The sequence below is a fragment of the Paroedura picta genome, chromosome 1 (assembly GCF_049243985.1).
Source record: "Paroedura picta isolate Pp20150507F chromosome 1, Ppicta_v3.0, whole genome shotgun sequence".
NCBI lineage: Eukaryota > Metazoa > Chordata > Lepidosauria > Squamata > Gekkonidae > Paroedura > Paroedura picta.
This window is the reverse complement of record NC_135369.1, coordinates 90,427,231-90,453,603: the sequence shown is the minus strand read 5'-3', so window position 1 is coordinate 90,453,603 and position 26,373 is coordinate 90,427,231. Positions and strand designations below refer to the sequence as shown.

The window sequence follows — 26,373 nt, the reverse complement described above, 5'->3', positions numbered from 1 at the left end:
GCCAAATGAGGTGGACGCCCATTGGCTCCCCCGTATAGGTCGCTTCCCGTTGGGCGGACTTCAGTAGGCAAGGGGATCTGCTCTCCCGGCGGGGAATGGTGCGGGTCCCCAGGGTGCCTCTGGACTCTGTGCGTTGTGGTGCAGTCTGCTGACTGCTAGGTCAGGCTCCCTCTCCCATGCTGCGCCAACCCTCCCGTGGGGAGGTAATAAAAGCTGTGGCCTTGTTTATCCCAACATTGGTGTGTCGTGTCTTATTCCAGCCCAAAATGCCTTCCTACAAGTCAATGTATTTTGACCTCTTTTCCTGGACAGATGAAGGGAAACTCTCACACTTACCCTGCTAACATAGTGTACAAAAGAATCCCTAAGCTCCAAATATCACAAGCTGCATCATAGCCTTGCCGTTTCAGGACCTGCAGGAAGAGAAACATTGAAGAATAAAGCATTGTATTCTATTACTTTTAGACTAGCTAAATAAAAAAGGAATAATATTGCTTGTTTCACATTTGTTTGAGTTGATGGCTTGGAAATATACAGTACCTGTGGCAAAGTGACCTAAGAATGAGGGCATAAATAATTCTAGACAAGTATTATTTTTTCTCATTTTATATGCTTGACTCAATTGGCACAAAATACATCGAAGGAGGAAGGAATGATACCAGTCATAGCTGACTGGTGAATTATACACCAGACCTGGCCCAAAGCAGTGTTCCCCTTAACAGGCCTACCATATATTGTGCATAGAACAAAAATTAGAGTGGAAAAAGGAGAAGAGAGGGGCAACCAAAATGGAATGCCATTAGCTAGGAGTAGCTGCGGTTAATATGACCTTATGCTCTGTCCAAGAGACTAGTATTTACTTATATGAAGTTTGTCTGAAACACTAATAATATGTCCCTTGACAAAGCCAGCAGGTGAAATGCGTTGGGATTTATAAGAAGTAAGAGTTAAAAAAACAACTGATACTGAAGAGAGACGACTCTATTTGGATTTATTATTGCCATATTGGTGTCCCAGTGCATCTGTACTATTCCATATTTGTTTCTTCACTGGAACCTACCCCTCCCAGTTCATTCATTTTTGCTTATACTGACTAAGGCCATTGCCATTGCGCTGTCAAGGTCAGTATTGTCTACACAGACTGGCAGCAGCTCTCCAGGATTTCAGGAAGACATTTCCCCCATCACCTACAGCCTGGTCCTTAACTGGAAGAGCCAGTGATTGAAGGCCCTGGGGCCTTCTGAGTTATAGCCTCTCTAAGACCTTTTCCACATGGGGGGAAAAGGCCTGGCCAGTGCTCATATGGCAGTGGGGCTAATCTCTGCTTCCACATGAAGTCGGCCCTGGCATGGCCTCATCCCAGACTGGCTCGCTTTAGCCTTTAGGATATTTTCACGTTCCCTTTTTTGTTGCAGGCGCCAATGGGGTCTATCCCTGGGCAGGCCTGTGTGGAAGGAGAAGAGTTGGGCCTTCCAGTCCCAGCTCCTCTCCTTCCTATGGCATCCTAGAAGGGACAAAAAATACCCCAGTCAGCTCCATGGCACTTCGCAGCTGACTGGAGCATTTAATTTAATTCGATTTTTAATGAAGGTAGGATTGTGTTTTCATGCAATCCCACCTTCATGAATTTTAAATTTAAAAAAAAGGCTGCCGCCAAGCATGGCAAAACCTCTCCTTCCCAGCTGCCTCATGTATAAGTGGTTAGAAAGAACTTTGTCTCTCAAAATATTAGCATGCAATGAAATTGCTAGGCAGATTTATGATTAGAAAAATAAAATATTTTTTCATTCAAATAACTTGTATGAAAAATGAACTTGGGGAGCTCACTGCCCTGAGATGTGGTGCAGGCTGTTTGCTTGAAGCAGCAACTTTAAAGTTTGAAGGCATTAAAAGGCAACGGGGAGGTTTATCAACTAATATTTGCAATGATTGGGACATCCATGTTTGGACGCAGTATTCCTCAGAGGAACAGGCATTGGGGAAACAACATCAGAGGAACGCTTTGATCTTTGTGCTCTTTTGGTGAGCGTTCCAAGGCATCTGATCAGCTTGATATGAGAGTCAGGCTGCTACACTAGATGGTCACTGGTCTGATTCTTATGTTCTTATGAGCAGTTGTTCAGTTTCATTTATGGAGACAAGAAATTCCTCATCGAAAGTTGATAAAGAGTGCATTACAGAAACTAGTTGCATTGATCTTCAAAATGTCTTAAAACATCTGGCCAATGAATCATGATTATTGCCTAAGAAGTCGGCTTGAGATTGTAAATGAAACTCCATGTTTTGATGATTGCACAGGGTGTAATACCTTTGGGTTGCTGAGCCAAAGTTTAACCCATCTGAAAACGTAGTGAGTACTCTTTGGCACCAGAGCTGTGATTTCTTGCCCAGTATTCTGTAACAGCACAAATAAGTGTCATACCTAAACTAGGTAAAAACTGGGGGGGGGGGGGGGAATTAAACTGACTTTGGCACAACCAACTGTGCCATTGCAGCATGGTTTGTTTTCCTGCAGCATACTAGTCACTAAGAATACTGCTCCCACTAGATGGCAAGCAAATCCCCCTTTTTACAGATGTCATTAGCCAGCCATGATATGTGTCATGCTGCAGTTACTATAGTGCCCCTAATAAAATAATGGCATAAGAATTGAATTCTTGCATAAGATGTATGTGAAAACATCTTACGTAGCAATCCTGGATCACCCAGTGCTTTCTGGGCAAGGGAGGGTGCCGTGGCTAGCCAAGCACCACGCTCCCTCCTGGGCCTTCAGGCTCCTTGCGCCCCCGCCTGAGAGGTAGGTCTTACAGTAGATAGATATGATATAAATAAGACAGAGAGACAGACTATCTTATGCTTCTTAGAGGAAGGGCAGGAGAAAGGATAGATGAGAGAGGGAGGAAGAGACAGATAGGCAGGCAAGCAGACCATCTAATGTTTCTTATAGGAAGGGCAGGAAAAAGATTAGATAGACAATCCCTCCATCCCTCCCTCTCCTTCCCCCTGACCCAGCTGGGCATACATGCTAGTGCTGCTGCCACTGGGGATGGTGGGTGAGCAGAGTGGGGTTGCATCCTTAGCTCCTGGTCACCCAGCTGGCTGTGGCAATGGAATGAACAGGCGTTTGGGTCAAGATAGAAGTCAGAGTTGTTTGGGGTCATTTTGTTCCTTCCGGTTTCAGAAAGAGGAAAAAGCAAATAAATGCATATTTTGGTATACAGTCTTTTCCTGTGCATCATGAAATACAGTTCCTACCACATACCTCAGGTGCTACAAAATTGGCTGTATAACACGGAGTCATTAGCAGTCCATTCTCAGCTCTCAGTTGCTTGGCAAATCCAAAATCACAGATCCTGATTGAATCTGGATTTCCTGACTCATCCATATAAAGGATATTACTAGGCTTCAGATCTCGGTGGACAACCTGCAAATGAAGTGAACTGTTACATAAAATGAACCTGTTGCTGTAATCGTCAGTGTCAAACCCAATTCGTGATGACAACTGAAAATTTGTAAGATTTAGCAAGATCATAGAAATTATGGCAACAAGTGTAACTGCTACTTTGTTTTGGACATTAGGAGCCATGTATTATATACATTTGCCAAGCAGTAATGAAAATGAGGATACTATGAGCCAAAAGAACTGGACAATTCTTAATAGTTACCACTGACCTTCCAAAATATTAAGAATATATATCCAGTGAGCAACAATAGTAACCAAGCTTCTGCTATTTATTTACATTGTTATATCGATAACTAACATCACTTGTTGCAGGGGGTGATGGACACAAGGGCCAGGCAAAGGCCCACTTCAGTGGTGCTCAGAAATGTGTGGCTGCAGTCCCCATACCACTTCTAGAAAGGTCTTCAACTTTTGTGCTTGTGCTTAAAGATTGATTCATGCAAGTGACATTGCCCACATTGTTCACAACGTATGCTACAGATTTTATCCAGAGCAGTATGAGTTATTATGGCAGCAACCACACAACTGCAGTGCACTTAGTACGAAGTGCATACTAATCCAGATAGATACAACTTCTCCAACCCTTGGAATACTTGACATGACAAGCATAATCTTCTGATGTATTGGTGGTTAAAATTGCCAAATATATACCAAACCTAGTATTTGGAAAATGTATTTTCCAACAGACAGGAACAAGTTTAAGCAAGCCCTTTTAAGAAATAAAGGCCTTGTGTTAGTTGCTTACAATTCAATCCCCAGCAATGTTAGGCCCTTCTAAGTACATTTTCTTCAATGGATGAGGGTATAACTCCAGTGGAAAAGTCAAACTCTGGGACTGCACTGTTAATTAATTAACTCTTCAGTCTGGAGGATACCATTTAAAAGTGACATCTGTGCATTTGAAAAGCACAGGAAGCAATTGCATTTCATACTACTGACATTCATTTTTCAATAGTACATTTCATCACCATCAGGTCTATCTTCATTTTAGTATCCATTTTGGGTAACACTTCTTATTATTCAGCATTTATAAATCAAACCAAGATAACATTGTAAGAAAGTCTGCTGGCTTCACAGGAAACAGTACTCACTCCCTGGGAATGCAAATAATCAACCGTCTTGGTGATGGTACAAAGGACATCACTGGCCTCTTGTTCAGAAAAGCACTTTTGTCGAAGTATCCGGTCTAAGAGCTCTCCCCCTCGCATCAGCTCCATCACAAGGTATATATATTTCCCATCATCATAGACCTCCAAGGCAGAAAAAGACACCAGACTTTTATTCACGAGGCTCTCTGTTATTCATAGGGTAGGCAGGGTCAGTCTTGGTTAGCACTTAGAAGGGCTAAGGAATACCAGGGTCATGACACAGAGGTAGGCAATGGCAAACCACTTCTGAGCATCTTTTGCTGGTGCTCAGTGGAAATCTTTGGATCTCCAGCTATATTACACATATGTCATATGATAAATAAAAAATAAATTCACAGGGCACTCCAGTATTATCTTGATGTGGTTACAAGAACAAAAAAGGACTATAACCGTTGAAGAAGAATAACAGCAGCGCAGGGTCCGCTTGAACAAACACTGAGCCTTTTGTCACTGTTAAAAGTCTTAGCATTTGGCATACATCTAAATGCATGTTATCAATGATATTTTGCAGAGCCTTATGGGAGCTTAGTCACAATTCCCCTCCCAGCATCTCTTAATCACATAACCCAGTCATCCATGACTTGGGGAGGGGGACCAATGGACACAACAATCAATTTCACCTCCTGGGCAGCATGGAAGAAGAAAAAGAAACTCCACCCACATGGCTGATTGGCAGCTGCTGGATCTGGATGGCAGCAAGGCATGATTTGAAGCCTGGTTCACAAGTGGGTGCAGTTGTCAAAATTATATGCTCACCTATTGAACATGTTTGGTGCTAAAGCTGCAGCATCGTTAGTTAGCTGAAATAGCAGGGAACCCTCAGACTTTACAATTTCCTGCAGTTTCTTTTATTCAGCCAATCCTCAAGCCTTAGAGAACTTTGTGAGCTATACCCGTTCTCCCATGGCTGCACATTTGCAAGTCTACCAAAGACCAAACGTCATGACTTTTCCCCACACAAGTTGGCCTTGGGGATCAATGATAATGCCTGTTCCCAAGTGAGTCCCCTCTCCATTTCCCCATAATTTATCAGTCATGAAAAATTGGTTTGGGTAAGAATTCCTTCACTCCTGGAGATTTGGGGGTACTGCCTGGAGAGGAAGCTCAGCAAGGATATGATATGGAGTCCACCCTTGAAAGCTACTATTTCACCCAGAGGAACTGATCCCTGTAGCCCCAGTGGGAGATTTGCAACCTTAAGCTGTTTCCTCCAACTCTCCACAAAGCTTGCCCACACCGAGGCCTTCTGGGCTAGCTTCTTAAAAAGGCAGTACACAGTAGAAAACGGCTCTATTCCTTGGTCAGCCAGGAAATGTGAGCCCCCTCCCCAATTCGGTTCAGGCACCAATGAAAACATGATGATTCTGTACTGTAGAATCAATGAGAAAGAAAAGTACAAGCCTGGCCCTGAAAGTGGTGAACATGGTTAAAATATGACATCTTCTAAATCACACTCCTTTTCTGCATTGGGGAGTGGGTGGCTTGCCTGGCCCCTTCACCACTGCAGTGGAAGTGGCTTGCTGCCCCCCTCCCCTGGCAGCTTTGCCACTTTATTGGTGATGGTTCATGGCCCTTGGCAGTTTTGCTACCTTGGCAGTGGCAGCTACTCATTCAGCCCTCCAGCCTCTTTGTCACTTCAGCCAGCTGCTCACCTGGCCTGCCAACTGTCACAGCAGCAGCAGCAGCAGCAGCAGCAATTCCTCCCCTTCCACCTGCAGCTTCACTACCTCAGCAACATGGTGGGTATAAGAGTATTGGGGTTCTGTCCGCATATGTGGAGATCATGCTATTGGTTCTTTTTTGGGGGGAGCATTAGCGCCCAATGTATTTTTTGACATTTCCCCCCATTGGTAGAACTGTTAATTTTATCCCAAAGAGGGGGCCAAACTTCACTATGTGAATGTATGTTATACAAAAGACCACTTACATCTTTTAGAGTGATGATGTTTGGGTGCTGCCCATATCTCAGCAGAATCTCAATTTCTTCAGAGGGGTCTCTTTTGCTCTTATCAATTATCTGGGGAAGAAATGACAATGCAGCAATAAGCTACAGGCTGACATCATGCAAGCGAAGGGGTGCCTGACACCTATTAGCCTTTTTTGTGTATTCACTGAAAAGCAAACCTTCACAGGTGTACATAAAATAGATTGGGCAGCGGTACAGTAACATAAATGAGTAAAGGAAATGAATTAAGAGCAGCAACAGGGAGGGGGGCAGGCCCCTTCTCTCTGACTACTCCTAATGCTTATCTAAAATATTTATACTTGGCACAGAGCTTTCTGGGGAGGCTAAAGAAATGTCAGTTGCATAGAGGAAGCATAAGGCAGGGAACATTTTATATTGACACTGCTTAAATTAATTGATTGTATGCAATGTGATTTGGATTGCTGTCTTTGGAATGGTGACAAGTTACAAAATGCCACCATGACACATTGTTTGTAGACGTGTATCACAAAGAAAAAACTTAATTCATTCATAAATTCTATGCATCATTTCATATTCAAGTCATTCCTCAAGAGAGAACAGCTCCACTAACTAAATGCAGGATAAATATAACTTCCTTAAAAAAATAGGCATCAGCAGCCATGGCAGGCAGAAATCTGAAACTGACAGTTTTCATCTGCAAGATTCATTTAAATGCAGAGAAATTACTAGGGGAAAAAAATAGAGGTCTCAACTGTTAAGAAGCTCAGAGGTTTCTGTTACAGCCACATCTTCTAAAAATAGGTCCTCTTTGTGTCTCATTCCTGTTTTAATTTAGCTTTCTTTATGATGTCAAATTACCCATGCTGCAAGAAAATGACAGGATTGCTAACAGAACACAATTAGAGTCTAGCACTTTCCTAGGGGCACCTTTTTGGGAAGTCATAACTTGGACCCTGTAAATCACATCCTCATCAAACTTGGAGAGCAGTAGAGGACAGGCAGCTGGAGGTCCCCTGTAATTTGGTGTCACTAGCATGCCAGGTGTATGTCTTTTCTTACTGCATCACAAACCAAACTGCTTTGTTTAGCTACTAAAGCTTCGTGGCGGTTTATGGTTTGCAAACCAGACATGCCATGAAGCATGAACCAAACCGCATTTTCCCAGTTTGTGCCTATCCTTAGCCACAATGGCCTATGATTAGCACTAAGTGGGCTATGCTGGTCTCTTCCCTGTGACCTCACCTCCCCCTGCTCCATGATATCACAAGGCCCAGTGCAGTTCACTGAGTGGGAGAAATCAGCACCTCACTGCAGAGGCTAGAGAACCCTGACTGGTTAAAATGAAAGGCCCAGATGTCTTGCAGGAAGAGGTCTTCTCCTACAGTCTCTCATTGTCGTTAACCTGGATACCACCACATCTGTAACACGATCACAACACCCATTGCCACCAGCACAGCCCGAGACACTGTGGTAATGATAGCAGCTACAATATCTAGGCAGGCTCCTGTGGGAAGGCCAAGTGTCTTGCAGGAGAGAAAGGGAAGCAGAATGTTGGATGCAGCACATGACTGTCAGTAGGTCATATGTTGTATATCCCTGGTATAGCAGACGTGTGCTGAGATACAGAGGCAAGCTGTGGCTCAGTTGTGGAACATCTACTTGGTATTCAGAAATGCCTTGATTCAAATCCCTAGCATCTTCACTTAAAATAATTAGATGTGAAACACTCCTGAGTGCTATAGTCTGATTAGCCAGTAATGACCATGATGGGACCAAGTGGCCTGATTCAGTGGAAGACATCTTCACATCTGTCATATGTGGTCACCAAAAGTTTGCAGTGAGAGACTGATTTTTATTTAGAACATTTTAATGCATATGAATCATCCTTTTGGTAGCTGATGTGGTGGGGTTCCATATGGTTCTATACTACATATTATGTAGGTTCTATGTTACATATGTACTTGCGGAGAGGGGCAATCTAGAAAACAAATAAACAAATGTTTCACATAAGACAGTTTGGTGTAGTGGTTAGGAGTGTGGACTTCTAATCTGGCATGCCAGGTTCAATTCTGCGCTCCCCCACATACAGCCAGCTGGGTGACCTTGGGCTCGCCACGGCACTGATAAAACTGTTGTGACCGGGCAGTGATATTAGGGCTCTCTCAGCCTCACCCACCTCACAGGGTATCTGTTGTGGGGAGAGGAATGGGAAGGCGACTGTAAGCTGCTTTGAGCCTCCTTTGGGTAGGGAAAAGCGGCATATAAGAACCAACTCTTCTTCTTCTTCTTCTTCTTCTTCTTCTTCTTCTTCTTCTTCTTCTTCTTCTTCTTCTTCTTCTTCTTCTTCTTCTTCTTCTTCTTCTTCTTCTTCTTCTTCTTCTTCTTCTTCTTCTTCTTCTTCTTCTTCTTCTTCTTCTTCTTCTTCTTCTTCTTCTTCTTCTTCTTCTTCTTCTTCTTCTTCTTCTTCTTCTTCTTCTTCTTCTTCTTCTTCTTCTTCTTCGTTTGCCTGAAGATTGTTATCAGTATGTTGATGATACCCAGTTATATATTACTTTGAATAAGCTACCAGTTGCTCTTTTTTTGTTCCTAGTCCAGTGTTTCAATGCAGTGGTCAAGTGATTAATAAAAGAAACTGAAGGAGAAGCCAGATAAGATTAAGGTGATACTGGCTGGAAGGGCTACTGTTTTAAACAAAATTATGTTTCCTATAGTCTTGTTGGAGAAACAGGCATCCAAGACAACAACAAAAATGCTTTCTTCAACCCATATCTAGATAGGGAACTGACTCCTTATTTGCAGATATTTGATTTGATCATGCTGATCCATGCTTCAGTAACATCAAGGTTAGGTTACTGCAACATGCCTTGCATAGGTCACCCCTGAAGACAATCCAGAAACTGAAATTTGTATAAAATGTGGCAGCCTGTTTGTTATCTGGAGATAGCAATTAGTTCTGGCTTTCAAGCTAGTGATACATTGAGCAGAGTTTCTCAAAGCAGGTTGTCCATCAACAAAATGCAACAAAAAGTAAACGATGAATGAGAAAAAGGATAAAGCATTTAGACCAATCAATGTGTATGAATTTCAAGGTTGTTTTCTTCTTCGTCTTCTTGGAAATACTATTTTGTTGCTGCTGGAAGGAAATGTAATGGGTTGGATTTTCTTTCACAAGAGAAGGCTTGTGAAAGTAAACTTTGAATACTCCCCCCTTTCTTCAGCATTGCAAACACTCTAAAGGCACTGTCAGGATCATGTACAAAAAGCCACAAGGAACAGCAGGCTGTACTGAGGAGGAGCAATCAAGGTAAACTGCCACCTCTCTCTCTCTTCCATCAGTGAAGCTTCTACTCATGCAAGAAGGAAAGCAACAGGGATTTTGCCTAATTCTTCCTCTGTATTCCATCCCTCTGTGCCTGATGCTTTATTGTCCATAGAGTGCCCTTACCCTTACAAGGGTATCCCATGAGTTTTACAGATTTTCTGTGGCAAGGGGAAAGTGGAGAAGATGACACCACACTCCTTTGCTTTTTCTGCTGGTGATTTCTGCTATCCGTAAAAAAGCTCTCCAAGGAATCAGGTTAAACTCAAAGAGTATATATTAGGCTGTCTCCCTGTTCCAAATAGTTATAGTCCAGTAAAGAAAAGAGCAATGCACACATAAATATATACAATATGTATATTTAGCTGTGTTCCAAAAAGCCTAAGCAGTCCAGTACAGCCTCAAGAGCTTTCTTGTATCCTTGGAAATTCAGAGTGTCACAGGACCATTCTTTTATAATATTGCAAAAAATATACAGGTGGTCATATTGACAGGCGAAGCTTCAGGAGATTCAGAAGTATATAGAATAGATCCTGTGCAAACTAGACACACCAAACTAACAGGAGCATCTGAGGGAGGTCCACTGTGAGTCTGGTGACTCTAGCTTGCATAGGATCCAAGTCATTAATTTGACAAGTAGTTATTTTGACAGGCACAGATTCAAGAGGTTCTGGAGTGTACAGAATAGATCCAGTGAAAACTAGAGACATCAAAGCTGTAGGGAACCTCTCCCAGATATTCCTTTACATGCCCTACAAAGTTATCTCCCCATCCACCACAGTTGTTTTGAAGTTAGATAAACATTCAAATTGAGTGGAGACTGGAAAGTTATCCATTTATGAACCAGTAAGAACTTCCATGAAAACTTCCATTCATAGAAGTTCATGCCAGTTGACCTGCCACAAACTGGCCAAAATAATTCGCAAACTTTAGTTCATGAACCAGTTTGCCCATCCCTAGGCCTAAGCTTTTTGTGAATCTAGCATGTGTTTGTCTTCAGTTTTCCATTTGCTCCTTTCTGCCAAATTGTCTGCTTGAAAATATAATTTAATTGATGGGAGTCCCTAGATTCCCAGTTGGAATTATGGTACTACTGTTCACTAGGTATTCAGTTCTGATACATAAATAGCCAATACAAGTAATATTTTGAGAAAGATGTCCACTTTAATAACACAACTTCTTTACTTTCTCAAATTACTTTCTATGACTGGTATTTTTTATCTGTTCTAAGTATTTTATGGATATCTTCCAGGGAATTCCACTAAATTATGGATTAAATTACTATTAGGGATGGTAGAAGAGTTCAGATGTCTTGATATCTATTTTGTGGCCTATAAAGTTTTAGACCTTCAACTATGTTAATGTTGAATCCTTGAAATCAATTAGTGCTAACGCTGTATCATTAAGATGAACCATAATTTTATATATCAAATGATCTAATATCAACATAATATATACCTGGATTTTCTCATGTTATTATTGCTCATGGTTCAACAAAGAGTGCCATCAGAAATGGTGACAAGTTAGCTGATTTCCTTGTTTTAGCAAAATGATCTCAACTGAATAGCAAAAATCTCAACTGAGTAAAAACTTGAGCTGTGAGCTTTGAGTATATTAAGAAAACCTTCCCTTTGCTCAAGTTATAATGATCAAGAACTTACAATAAATGGGCAGTGAGGGTTAACCTTGAACTTCTGACGTCCTTAGTTATTGCATGCCTCTACATCAAACTGTTCAAAATGTTCCCAACTGAACCAGGCATACTGCAGCCAGATGATAAAGAACAACTTTGGTCACATACAGCCACAAGAGAGAGTGATTTCTTACCTTCACTGCAAACTCTGCTTCTGTGGCTTTGTGTATACACCTCTTACATACTGAATAAGAGCCAATGCCTATGTCCTCCTTGATTTCATATCCATCTGTAAAGTGAATATTGTTCCCGTGTAACTGCTACAGAGGAAAACAAAAATAATAGCAGCAAGAAGGTAGAACTTCTGGTAGCACCATCAGATGATTCTCTGGCACTGACAATTAATAGCAACTCTTCAGCTTATTCATTACATTATTCTAGTCAAATTTAGACTACAATCTTAGCCAAAAATCCAGAAGTCAAATCTAGCTCTTCTACTAGACTACCATGTCTACCATCCTAGGCAATCTCAGACATTGAGATTAAGCTTTGCTGAACTCAGTGACGTTTTAAAAATAAGCATCTTTGCTGCTATCAAGTATTCTTCTGTTGGATAAAGGTGTCTTTAAAACATCAGTGTTCATGCCTTCTATGTACTGAGATTTTTAAAAGGCATGGAAGAATCTTATCTTCTAATATTCTACCTCAGTTTCTTTAAGATGGGGAATCAATTTATATATCACATTATATATCAATTTATATATCACTCCTGAAAGGTGTCTAATTTTTAAAAATGGGACATGTCAACGAGACTACATAATGCCAAGAGTTACATCTCTGAGCATTCTTTTTGGATATGACTCTAGTCCCACTGACTCTGTAGTATAGAGATTTCCCATGAATCTATACAGTTCTTATGCAGGACATCAACTTTGCAAAACTGGTGTCTGTGTTCACACATGCATGTGTGTTTTATGGGGCAATGGAGTTCTCCAAAGAGTACTCATTAAACTAGAAACAAGAGCAGTTGCAGCAGTGGTGTACCACAGATGGGGCACTGGGAGCAATCTGCCTCAGCTGCAGGAAATAAGGGGGTGCATTGTCTGTAGGGAATTTAAAAGACTTGTTTGAGCACTTTAAAAGTAAGGTTAAAAGCACTTTAAAAGTAAGGTTCCAAGTGCTGAAGTAAACTAGTAAATGAAGGGTTACATTCTTCACTGAGGCAAAGAGCTTAAGTGATAGACTGCTCCGTGCTCTGATTTGCCAGCAACAGCTATGAGAGAAGGGATGCGTTCGTTGAGATTCTGACAGGAGCATGCATTGAAAGAAGATCTATCTGTGTCTTAGATGAGAAACTTTTACTCTGAAGAGAATTTAATCAGAGAAAGCATTCTTGACTAATAGTCTGGATTCAGCATCATTCTACACAGTTCAGAGGGCTGGAAAAGATATTCGGCAGAATGATTTTGGTAGTATTGTTAGGCCCAAGGAAAGGGGAGAAATCTTCTAGGGAGAAAAGAATGAATCCTGCCCAGTAAAAAACTGGAAATTGACTGAGGATTTCTGTGGATTGTTGTGGAAAGAAATTTGCTTAGTTAGAGGTAACTGATATTCCTAAAGAAGGGAGTTTGGGAAATTAAAGAGAGTACCATGATTCAAAGAAAGACAGGGGAGTTCAATGGAACTTAAAGACAAAAATTAATAGACTGTGATTGATAAATACAGAAACAAAAGACTCTAAGAGTGAAAACTCAGTAACAAAGAACTACAAACTGTACAACTGTTTTTTAATAATGAAATTTAAATCTTCAATAGTACCAAGGCTCATTGTAATAATGTAGAGCTGGAGCAATGTCCCCCTTGAGGAGGGCCTAGACCTCCGCCCACTCTTTTGGCTTACCAGCAGCGACTGAGCCACGGTAGGCCCAGAGAAGTGGCTCAAGGCCCCAACCAGGGCCAAAGGGAAGGCATGCTGTGGAGGGCCCCAACCTGGCCCTGGCCCAGACCCTCCTCCCACTCTCCCAGCTTACTGGTGACAATTAGGCCAGGGCGGGCCCAGGAATGTGGCTTGATAGCCTGACTGGGACCAAAGGGAAGGCATGACACGGAGGGCCCCATCCTGGGCCTGGGCCTCTTCCCACTCTCACAGGTTATGAGCAGCAACTGGGGCAGGCCCAGATAAACAGCTCAAGGCTCTGAGCATGGCCAAGGGGAAGTGACATAAGGCCCAGCGGGTTCTTTACCACATCCCTGACCAGGACTGATTCTGCACTTACTTTGTTTATTCTGTTGTGGATCCTGCTGAATTCAGATCGATTTGAACTTGGGTCTTCCTTCATTCCCCCCCCCCCCATTGAAACAGAAAAGTGTTCTGCATGTGATTAGGAAAGCTCAGAAAGAGGGAGGGAAGCCAAGCACAGCAGGAGCCTCTTTCTTTCTTTTCTTGAATGGAGTGGGGGAGAGAGGATTGGAGACAGCAGAGGAGGGGGAATAAATCCAAGAGGAAAATCTCTGCCAAGAGAAGTTAGGGCTTCCGGAGCTTTATAGAACCATAGAATCATAAAATCATAGATGGCCATACAGGCCATCTAGTCCAACCCCCTGCTCAACGCAGGATCAGCCCTAAGGGAAGCCTTGCAACCTGGGAACCAGGAACTGATGCCCTGGCCAATCTGGTCTTTTCTACAGCATTGGAGGCTCGAGGCAGCAAGTTATTTCAAGGAAAGCAGAGAGCTACATGCTTACTCGTGCCGATTTTTCAAATATCAAGGGTTATATCCACTCCAGGATATTGCGGGGGAAAGATAGGCTCACTCCAGATCAATCATGTTTCTTGCAGATGAAAATTTTAAATAGCCCAAAATCAAAATGGAAATTGCATTCAGTATAGACGGCAGGGATTGAATTGACCTCGGATCGGAATATAAGCTCTGTGCAGATTCAACCCTAGAAGCCATGACAAGAAAAAGGAGGAGGAGGTGGAAGAAGGCAAATAAGAGCCACAATTGGCCCTGAGTGGGGGATGACCTTTCTTGCTATTGAGCAAATATCCCCCACTGAGGGCCAATTGCCTTGAGTTTTAAGTGCTACGTCATCTGAGCCAAAACCCAGGTATTATTAGAGGAAGATTCCATCTACCATTTCCCTCTACGTTAAAATGTTTTGTTGGATTATAACATTGTCTTGGTGCCATTTTGTAAATGATTTAGTGAGGAGGGCTCTTGTACTTTCCCATAAAGATCCATGGCTGAGCTAAGGACAAATCTACTGTCAGTCAAACTGTGGGACAGTCACCTTTATTAATTTATAACAAAGAAATCATACTACTTGAGATGTTCGGGCAGTGAGGGGACAACACTTTATTTTTGGAGGGAAATTCTTTTACCTCCATTTGGGGAAATAGGGAAGCTCTGTCCTCCCAAGGTTCTGCCTACCTTCAGGACCTCTCCAGAAATGCCTGTGCTTTAATTACAACCAGCAAGGAACTATGGCAGGAGCCAGTTATTCATCTCTGCTGAGGAGCCAGTGCAGCCAAATGCTCCCCAGGTTAACACTTTTAACCACCAGTGTGGGCCCCTGACTGCTTCCTTTGGCACCCTGGAAACAAGTTGTGGGACTCCCTTCTACAGAGCTGTGCTTTGGCTCAGACTGGGCAGAGGGAGGGGGTGACCTGCCTCTGTTCCCCTCCATCCTCACTCCAATACCTGCTGTTACTGCAACAGGTTGGCAAAGGGGAGGGGCCTCTTGGCACAAGCAACCAAATACCAGCTAGGGGCTGTAGCTCTATCCACCCATCCCTGGCAGTGGCCATGCTCAGAACCAGGCAGATGGGAGAGCTTGACACACACTAATCAGCCCCACGGAGATAAAAATCTTCATTTGTCCCAGGGAACATATTCTGGCATGATGTGTGTGTGGTGGGAGGACTCTGAATGCCTCCCCTCCATCCATGCATCTTCTGAGGTCACTGAGCTATTTCTTACAACATCACCAGGGCTATATAAGGCTGAGGTATAGCTATGAGGCCCTATACAAATAATCTTCACTGGGGAGAAGTAGTGATGATGAACCAAGTACATCTACCCCTCTGACACAAAAGCTTGGAGCCCTAAATGAGCTGTGGGCAAAGCCTATCCAGTTGTGAGAGCAGCCCTGAAAGCTTGCTATCCATGAACAGTTTCCTGGGGGTAAACGCCATTGACCAGACTCACATAGGATTCAGAGTATACTGCTTTAGGATTGCTCTGCAAATATTGCTTGCCCACTCAGCCTAGGATAGGTCTTTCAGTAAACTGTGGGAGAATAGAAAAGGCAACAGGAGCAGTCAGAGGGTGGGGCATGGGGGATATTAAAAAACGATCCCCTTCAAATATGCTACGTAGGCCACTGAATTGCTGTGTGGATGTGCTTTCAGTAATTTAGCACACTGTTTAAAATGCGCTGTTTTAGAATTAATCATTTGCAAGCTTCCTTGACTGCCACAAAGTGAGTGGGAAAGAAGCCTAGAAATCCTCAAAGAGTACCATATAATTTAGGAAATAAAGATTGAAATATGATTATCTTTTGTATTTGGATGCTACACATTATTTCAGAATAATTACTTAGCTACTGTCTTACATCTGGTATTAGGCTGCCAGGCAGTGCTTAGCAACTCACAAGGGGGAGGGGCACTGTATCACAGAAGAAATCTCTTTTAAAATATGCATCCTCATCAAAGGAGAAATGTCTTTTTAACATTTCATTTACCGGAAATGACAAAGGGTAGTTTCTAGGAATTACAGCCACGGAGTTCCCAGTGATTCTGAGAGCTACTTTTTGATGTTTCCACTAAGAACTTCTGGTAAGTACTTGGGGGCTGTTTTCTTTTTGTTTTTTTAAATCTGCCACTGCTTCAAGTGGTCATGGGCAATGGGACTTGATAGGGGATTCTCCATCCGCACCAACTCCACATGTGAAGCAGATCAGCCAGAGAATAAAAATATAGAAATAGACCCCTGTGATAACACAAGAAATTAGTTTCATACTGACCCACAACTTCTTGTACAACAAATGCACTTCAGCAGTTGATGTGCTATCTTATTATGAGCCAGATTGTAAGTTTATGTCAATCTGTATATCAAGCTACCATGCTTTAACCAATTAAAACAAAAGAAGAATGATTAGTTAGATTATGAATGCCAGATCCTCCTGAGAAAAATGAGAGCTTATAAGGAGTTTAGAATGAAGAAATCAGAATATACTTTAATCAGATTTAAGATGAACAAAATTTGAGTAGCACCTTTACAACCAACAAATTATGCTTCTGTGTACATGCACACTCCTTCATATATGATCTTAAAGGTATCACTGGTTTCACTTTGTTCTTCTACTTCAGACCAACAGGGCTACTTCCCCTGCACCAAACATAAGATGATTAAGGAGAGCTGGGTTGAATCTGCACTGAGCTTTTATCCCAATTCCAAGTCAATTCAGTCCCTGCCGTCTACATTGAATGTGATTTCCATTTTGATTTTGGGCTATTTAAATTTTCCCTCTGCAACAAGCATAATAGATCCACAGTGAGCCTACCTTTCCCCCGCAACATCCTGGAGTGGATATAATCATTAATATTTGAAAAATCAACATGAGTAAAGGTGCAGCTTTCTGCTTGTCCCAAACAAATTTACTGCCTTGAGCCTCCAACATTGTAGAAAAGCCCTGATTGGCCAGGGCATCAGTTGAAAGGCTTCCTCATTCCCAGGTTGCAAGGCTTCCCTTAAAGGAGAAACCCTAACTTCTCTCAGCAGAGGTTCCAGAAGCCCTAACTTCTCTTGGCAGAGATTTTCCTTGGATTTTCTCTTGGATTTATTCTTGTCCTCTGCAATCTCCAATCCTCTCCCCCCCCCTCGATCAAGAAAAGAAAGAAAGAGGCTCCTGCTGCTTGGCTCCCCGCCTTCTGAGCTTCCCTAATCACATGCAGAACACTTTTCTGTTTCAATGGGGGATTGGATAGAGGAGGACCCAAGTTCAAATTGATTTGAATTCAGCAGGATCCACAACGGAATAAACAAAGTAAGTGCAGAATCGGTCCTGGAAACAACTAGTAATCAATAAATAAAGGGCAACTTTGATGAAAAAATGGAGAACTCTGAATCTACTACTCACAATGTGAACAATACACAGTTTGGGCATATTGTGAACAACAGTGTCAAGAACATTTCTTTTATTCCCTTGTGCATACATGGTTTACTTTTTCCAATTGTAAAATTGAAAGAATGGATGAAGAAATCAGAAATTTTGAGAGAAGAACAAGGCGAGTTCCGTCAAGAATGCTCTGTGGTTCATCATTGCTTGGTTTTAGTTCATTTGCTTTAGAAGTATACTTCAGTAAATAATCAAGTATATGTAGCCTATATGGATTTATGCTCAGCATTTAATAGCATCAACTAGACTATGGAAGAAACAAAAGGAAACCATGATCATTAGCCTCCTACAGCTATTGACTAGAACCAGATTATATCAAGGCACAGAAGAGAAGATCAGATGTAGCCCTGAAGACTACAGAGTTAAGAGAGAGAGAATGAATGAATGAACACATTTTCTAGCTATAATTCTACAAAAGGGGGACAAATTCTGTGATTGGATGCAACTTTAAAACACGTTAAGTTTATCTGTTCAGTGGATACCGCTCCTTACCTGGACAATTGGATGAACTGTGATTTTGTGCAGGTCTTGCTGCGCAGGCTCCTGCACCAAGGTGGTGGCAATGAAGCTGAATCCTCTGAAGAGGTGATGAGCATTAGCACTTGGGGGGAGTCCTGGAGAATCTGGATGGAGAGTGAGAAACATATAGAAAACACTATAGTCAGGACAAGGACAGTACAAGCTTTCCTGCCATTTTGCCTCTGAAGGCCATGCTAGATCTGCACCACATGGAATGGCAATTCTCACAGAATGGTGGGCTGAGCAGTGAACATACAAAATGTGCCTCTGAAGTAAAGAATAATGTAATTTAAAATAATACCATCCTAACACTACTCCTCAACTTGTGATAACTTTTATTGCCAGAAATATAATTATATGAAAGCTGGCAGTCTTTGGCTCCAACCAGAGAATGAGGTGGATTTTATCACTCTTCTGGTTTCTTCTGGGTACAGATGTGTTGAAATTTTTCACTATTTGGTGGTACAACACCAATGAAAGCTCAGTGACTGATTATATGTTTACCACAGTAAGACACCACTTGAGAGTCTGTGTGGTGGTATGGTTAAGAGCAATGGACTCTAATCTGGAAAACTAGATTTGGTTCCCTACTCTTCCACGTGAAACCTGCTGGGAGACCTTGAGACAGTTTCCTCAGAATTCTCTCAGCCCCACCTATCTCACAAGGTGCCTGTTATGGGGAGAGGAAGAGAAGGCAATTGTAAGTCACTTTGAGAGTCCTTAGGGTAGAGAAAAGTGATGTATAAAAACCAACTGTTCTGCTTCTAAATTATAGTAATCCATTGGAAGGACCTTTTTAGGCAGTTTACATATTTAGTGTAAGTGACGGCCATTACATAATATCTGGTAGCCAACAGTGATAAGTTCCTCACCTAGCAGAAATGGGTTCTTATGTGACACTTACGATTAGTGAACAAATGCAGTATTGCACTTTTCTACAATGCCAGAAAATATAAAAGAATCTGGACTTAATGGGAGGAACCCACAATATCTTGATGGACTATTTGTTTCTCCAGAGTCATCTAGATATAACGTTCTTTGGAAAAGACTATATATCTTGCTTTGAAATGAATGACTGTGAGGAAGGTACTATGATGTTCAAAATATAGTAACCATATAGTCATTCCGTAAATATCTTAAATTTCATGGTTTGTATTAACATCCCACAAAACTATATATACATTTGATTGGGAGGATTAGTTAATCTGAAGATGTGTTTCTCCTTCCTTGTCTTGACACATTCTGTTGGTACCTGTTGGTGTCCGTGAGGTGAATTCAGGGTCAAAATGAAAGGTGTCCTCTGGCCTTCCCACAGCAGGTTTAAATGGTGGCTTGATTTCTCTCCTGTAGAGCTTCTGGGGGAAAATAGGGTGAGAATGGTCAACAGCCTGCATAAACTTAACCTAGACTCAAAAATATTTTTTTTACATATCAGTTTTATATCACTACTGGTAAAAAAGACCGCAGCACTCAGGAATGCAGTGGCTGCTAGCAGGGTAGTGGGGGGGAGGCAGCATGTGGGGAAGGCAGTTCCATGGGCCCCTCCCTCCCACAGCCTCCCTCCCAAAGTCCACCCCCCCCCATGAAGCAGGCTTTCCCCAGCTCCGGTGAGACTTCACCCTGCCAGGGAAGGTTTCTCAGTCTCTTTTCCCCTCCCCCTCGATGGAGCATGCCTTCCCTGCCTCTGGGAAGGCAGTTCTGTGGGGTCTCCTCCCTCCCACAGCCTCCCTCCTCCCTCCCAAAGCCTCCCCACACCCCTCCAACACAGCAGCCCTTCCCCGGCCCGGCAATTCTTCGCCAGGCCAGGGAAGATTGCTCTGTGTCTTCCCCCCTCCTCGCTGACGGAGCATGCATTCCCCAGCTCGGGGAAAACTTGGAGGGCTCCCGCAGCTTCCCTCCCGAAGCCTCTCCCTCCCCCTGACACAGCAGTATGCAGCTCTGTTGCCCCCCTGATGCATTCCCCCTCCCCGGAGGCCCCCAGCGCTTTAGGCTTACTCGGCTTGGCGTTGGAGGGAAGGGGAAGGCTGTTCTGTGGCCCCCTATGCAAGAAGCTTCCCCCTGACCTCCTGACGCTGGAGGCCTCTGAGATTTCCTCAGGCCATGGCAAGCAGCTCTGTGGCCCCCCACCCCACGGCGCTTCCCCTCTCCCCTGGCGCTTGAGGCCCACTGTGGCTAGGTGAAGCTTGCACAGCCTCCAAGATTTCGCTGGGCCGGGGCAGGCAGCCACCTCAGTGACATCCTTCAGCGAAATGAAGGTAAGTGGTGTCTCCGGGCCTGTCAGAAGTGTGGCCCAATGATTGTGCCAAAGTCCTGAGTGGGCATGGCCTGTCCGAGGCAGGGCCAAATCTGCCTTGGACAGGCCACACCCGGTCTCAACCCACCTACCCCTTAGCCTGTTTTTCTAACAGCGAAAGCTTTTACAGATTGTATCCTAAAAGTAAAAACTGTTAAGAACAACTCCATCCATTTTTCATTGAATTTAGTGGAACTGCACAAGTCAAGTAAAGTTTTTATTTGTTTTGCTGTATATACATAAGAAATTATTTTGCAAAATAATTGCTGATTTATTTCTGTTAGAATAATCTACCTACAGTATTTTAGATACAGGGATCAACAGTCTTTCATACAATCAAAGTGTTCCTCAAACAATGTGACATGATTGCCTTCCTCCCAGAAGACAAGATGGACTACAGCTGCCCCAAGTGTAAGCTGGTAAAACTTTTGGAGGAAAAGATTAGGGGATTAGAAAACAAAATTATTACTCTGACCCAAAGTAAGAAAGGGGAGGAGTTCGTAGTCCAGAGCTCTGCAACATGGAATAAAGAGAATAAAGAGAATACAACCAGTCCTGAAGAGGACAAGGAGATTGACCACAATAGGGAGCCTCTGCAGGCAGTTCGGAAAAAGACTGAACGGCGAAGGGCGAGACAGTTCTCGGGGCCTTTGGAGCTCCAGAATAGATTTCAGGCCCTTGCAGAGGAGGTGCAAGGGTCAACAAGGGAAGAGGTCCCAAAACAAACTCTAAGACAAAGGGAAGAGGCCACGGGGACAGAAGGAAATGGAGTTGAGAAGAAAAAAAAAAGGAGAGTACTGGTAATTGGAGACTCCCTGCTAAGAGGAATGGATCGCCACGTGGCTGGGCCCGACCCCCTAACCCGAGAGGTGTGTTGCTTGCCAGGGGCGAAAATTAAAGATGTTTCAGAAAGGCTGCCCTAACTCCTCAAATCTACGGATCGCTACCCATTTGTGATGGTCCATGTGGGAACGAATGACATGTCCCTGAATACCATCGCTCCTATTAAAAAAGACTATCAAGATCTGGGGAGGAAGCTCAAGCAAATGGGGGCACAAGTGGTATTCTCTTCAATCTTGCCTGTCAAGGGAAGAGGAATGCGTCGGGAGAGGAAGATAATGGAGGTGAATCACTGGCTGCGTAGTTGGTGCCGGCAGGAGAGATTTGGTTTCTGGGACCATGGGATAGGCTTTCTTGAGGAAGGCCTACTAGCACCTGATGGACTGCACTTATCAAAACTGGGGAAGAATGTGTTTGGCAGGAACCTGGGGAGATTCATCAGGAGAGCTTTAAACTAAAGCCACTAGGGGAAGGAGACGATCAACATAGGGAGTGTATGGAAAGAAAACTATCGGAGGCAGCCCAACCGGCAAGGCCAGCTCATAGGGAACCAAAAGTAAAAGGATTCAGATGTCTTTATACTAATGCCCGAAGCATGGGCAATAAAAAGGAAGAGCTGGAACTTCTCATGCTGATGGAAAGGTATGATCTAGTAGGCATCACAGAAACTTGGTGGAATGATTCTCATGACTGGAATGTAATGGTGGATGGATATGAACTGTTCAGAAAAAACAGAATAGATCGAAGAGGTGGAGGAGTGGCACTGTATGTGAGGAAAGGGCTTACCTGTCAGGAAATTCTAGTGAAGGAGAGCATATCTACAGTGGAAAGCATCTGGGTGAAAATAAGCGAGGGGAAAACAAACAGTGTGGTGGTTGGTGTCTGCTACCGACCGCCTGACCAACGAGAGGATGTGGATGCTGCACTTTGTGAGCAGCTTGAGAAAATATCCAAACGGCAGGACCTTGTCATCATGGGTGACTTCAATTTCCCAGATGTGTGCTGGGAAACAACTCTGCGAAGCGTCCTCAGTCATGCAAGTTTCTGACCTGCCTGGCTGACAATTTCATTTATCAAATGGTAGATGAACCCACAAGAGGTTCAGCCATACTGGACTTAATACTGACCAACAGGCAAGAGTTGGTGGATGAGGTGAAGGAGGTGGGGACCCTAGGGGGAAGTGACCATGTCCTCATAGAATTCCTTTTGAGATGGGGAGCCAAGGAAGCTTGTAGCCAGACGCGGATGTTGGATTTTTGTAGGGCAAACTTTAATAAACTCAGAGACATGATGAGTGTCATACCATGGACGAGAATGCTGGAAGGGAAGGGAGCATGTGAAGGGTGGGCGCTACTCAAACAAGAGCTATTGCATGCTCAATCAATGACTATTCCAGAAATACGAAAACACTGCAGGAGCTCTAAGAAGCCTATTTGGATGAACAGAGAACTTCAAGAGGAACTAAGAAAGAAAAGGAAAATGTTCAGGAAATGGAGGGAAGGACAGAGCTCTAAAGAAGAGTACCTACAGGTTACTAGGCACTGTAGATCAATCATCAGAAAGGCCAAAGCTGAGAGTGAGCTAAGATTGGCCAGGGAAGCCCATTGTAACAAGAAAAGATTTTTCAGTTACGTGAGGAGCAAACGTAAAGTAAAGGAGGCAATAGGCCCGCTGTTGGGTGCGGATGGACAAATTCTAACGAAAGATGCAGAGAAAGCAGAAAGGCTTAGTGCCTATTTTACATCTGTTTTTTCCCACAGGTCAAAGTGTTTAGGCACATCTAGAGATGGCTGTAGCCAAAGGATAGTGTCTGGGTGGCAGGTTAACATGGATAGAGAGGTGGTCGAGAGGCATTTAGCTGCACTGGATGAGTTCAAATCCCCTGGTCCAGATGAAATGCACCCGAGAGTACTCAAAGAACTTTCCAGAGAACTTGCACAGCCCTTGTCCATCATCTTCGGAACCTCTTTAAGGACTGGAGATGTCCCGGAGGACTGGAAAAGAGCAAACGTTATTCCGATCTTCAAAAAAGGGAGGAAGGATGACCCGGGAAACTACAGACCAGTGAGTCTGACCTCTGTTGTGGGGAAGATAATGGAGCAGATATTAAAGGGAGCGATCTGCAAACATCTGGAGGACAATTTGGTGATCCAAGGAAGTCAGCATGGATTTGTCTCCAACAGGTCCTGCCAGACCAACCTAGTTTCCTTTTTTGACCAAGTAACAGGTTTGCTGGATCGGGGAAATTTGGTTGATGTCATTTACTTGGATTTTAGTAAAGCTTTTGACAAGGTTCCCCATGATGTTCTGATGGATAAGTTGAAGGACTGCAATCTGGATTTTCAGATCGTTAGGTGGATAGGGAATTGGTTAGAGAACCGCACTCAAAGAGTTGTTGTCAATGGTGTTTCATCAGACTGGAGAGAGGTGAGTAGCGGGGTACCTCAGGGTTCGGTGCTCGGCCCGGTACTTTTTAACATATTTATTAATGATCTAGATGAGGGGGTGGAGGGACTACTCATCAAGTTTGCCGATGACACCAAATTGGGAGGACTGGCAAATACTCCGGAAGATAGAGACAGAGTTCAACGAGATCTGAACACAATGGAAAAATGGGCAAATGAGAACAAGATGCAATTTAATAAAGATAAGTGTAAAGTTCTGCATCTGGGTCAGAAAAATGAAAAGCATGCCTACTGGATGGGGGATATGCTTCTAGGTAGCACTGTGTGTGAACGAGACCTTGGGGTACTTGTGGATTGTAAACTAAACATGAGCAGGCAGTGTGATGCAGCGGTAAAAAAGGCAAATGCCATTTTGGGCTGTATCAACAGAGGCATCACATCAAAATCACAAGATGTCATAGTCCCATTGTATACGGCACTGGTCAGACCACACCTGGAGTACTGTGTGCAGTTCTGGAGGCCTCACTTCAAGAAGGACATCGATAAAATTGAAAGGGTACAGAGGAGAGCGACGAGGATGATCTGGGGCCAAGGGACCAAGCCCTATGAAGATAGGTTGAGGGACTTGGGAATGTTCAGCCTGGAGAAAAGGAGGTTGAGAGGGGACATGATAGCCCTCTTTAAGTATTTGAAAGGTTGTCACTTGGAGGAGGGCAGGATGCTGTTTCTGCTGGCTGCAGAGGAAAGGACACGCAGTAATGGGTTTAAACTTCAAGTACAACGATATAGGCTAGATATCAGGAAAAAGTTTTTCTCAGACAGAGTCGTTCAGCAGTGGAATAGGCTGCCTAAGGAGGTGGTGAGTGCCCCCTCACTGGAAGTCTTCAAGCAAAGGTTGGATACACACTTTTCTTGGATGCTTTAGGATGCTTAGGGCTAATCCTGCGTTGAGCAGGGGGTTGGACTAGATGGCCTGTATGGCCCCTTCCAACTCTATGATTCTATGATTCTATGATTCTATGATTCTATGAAACACATTTAACTTTTGGAATAACATTCCTACAAGGTCCAACTGAATAGTAATCGTGGAGAACCACATTTAAATTACAGGAAGGGTAATTTTCTTGGGGAAGGAATCACTGTGAGCCCAGAACCCTTTTTAAGAGACAGCAATTGCCCCAGGCCTCACACATGTACAAGGCCACATCAATACTGACAAATAGTTTTGTATTTCAGTGTCTGGATCTTTTCTCACGGGCTGGCACTTCTCACTCTGGCCACCAGGAAGATTCAAGCTAAAGTACTTTCAAGAGAGACCCCATCTTGATATAGCAGTTCTGTATATCTTATTATGGTATATTGTTTTATTCTCACTGTTTTTATGTATTAACTAGAGAAATATGGTTCTGTTTTTGTATTTTATTGTTGTAACTATGTTTTGTAATGCACCAATCCATGAATCATAATCCCAGTTATAGTAGGCTTGCTAACTTCAGCTTGGGAAATTCCTGGAGACTTGCAGGAGGGGGAGGAAGCTTGCTCCGAAGCTACTATTTCCTCCAGGGGAACTGATCTCTGCTGTCTGAATATCAACTGTAATTTCAGGATAACTTCAGGTCCCAGCTAGAGATTGGAAAGCTGTGGACTGAGTTATTTCAATAGCTAGGATTTGCCCCATTTACCTGTTACTGAGCCACTGACTTCAGTGGAGGGATCTGCTCTTAATCATCTGATTGAACTGCACATATATTCAACATATAGCACAATAAGACTTTTCTACCCAGTTGCCCATAGAGTTCCAAGTAGTCCAACAGCTTGGCTGTTTCCATGGCTGGCAGGGGTGCGATGAAGTCATTATCCACAACCATTAGTACAAAGAACACTTAACAGGCTTAGTTCAAGTTCACAGTAGGAAGTATTGCCAACTGTTCTTGTAAACCAGAATATTTAACCTTTGGAACAACATTCCTACAAGATCCAACTGAATAGTAATCGTGGAGAACCACATTTAAATTACAGGAAGGGTAATTTTCTTGGGGAAGGAATCACTGTCAAGGTTCCCAAACCACTTAAAAATGGGGAAATCCTATTTGAAAAAGTATTGTGCTTTGCTAGTGAATCCAATACTATTTTGTGACCTTTTCAGTTTAAGGTCATATAAAATCTTACCCTGGGGTTAAAATATAGCCTTTTGAAAAGTTTATATAGATAATTATTTAATATCATCATGTGAGAAAAAGGTGGTGACACTGCAGTAAGAAGGAAACAGGGGGCTTAAAGCCCCCAGACCTTCATGGGAATCTTCATGTACAGCATTTAACAGGCAACTCTATCAGCTTTGATTGTGCTGACTGACCACCTGTTGGGAAAAAAGGAACGTGAGACTTGGATTCAGTCATCTCACCCATAAACTGGTATCTGAAGCACCTGATTGGTGCTGCACATGACCACATGCCTGTAAGTGATACGAAGATAAGGTTCCCTTAAGAGAAGGATGGGAGGAAACAATCAAACAGAAATTTGGAGGACGGGGGTAGTAATCAGAAGATCTTCCAGGGAGCAAGCAGAAAGGTTCTCTGCGAGTGGAGTCCTTGGGTTAACAATCTTAATAAAATATTCTTAACCACAGAATAAAGATTTTGC

General features: G+C 43.1%; 1 protein-coding gene across 4 annotated transcripts in view; it reads right to left on the bottom strand.

The window, feature by feature from the left end:
* RPS6KA2 (ribosomal protein S6 kinase A2) overlaps positions 1–26,373 on the bottom strand; it is a 304,496-nt gene that overhangs the window by 12,248 nt on the left and 265,875 nt on the right. For all 4 annotated transcript variants that reach the window (XM_077347780.1, XM_077347797.1, XM_077347789.1 and 1 more), the window contains 7 exons: positions 19,445–19,547; positions 18,166–18,296; positions 11,685–11,810; positions 6,539–6,628; positions 4,555–4,713; positions 3,263–3,424; positions 337–413 (listed from right to left, as the gene is read on the bottom strand). In XM_077347780.1, the coding sequence (XP_077203895.1) occupies positions 337–413; positions 3,263–3,424; positions 4,555–4,713; positions 6,539–6,628; positions 11,685–11,810; positions 18,166–18,296; positions 19,445–19,547 (848 nt within the window). The remainder of the gene's footprint in view (positions 1–336; positions 414–3,262; positions 3,425–4,554; positions 4,714–6,538; positions 6,629–11,684; positions 11,811–18,165; positions 18,297–19,444; positions 19,548–26,373) is intronic.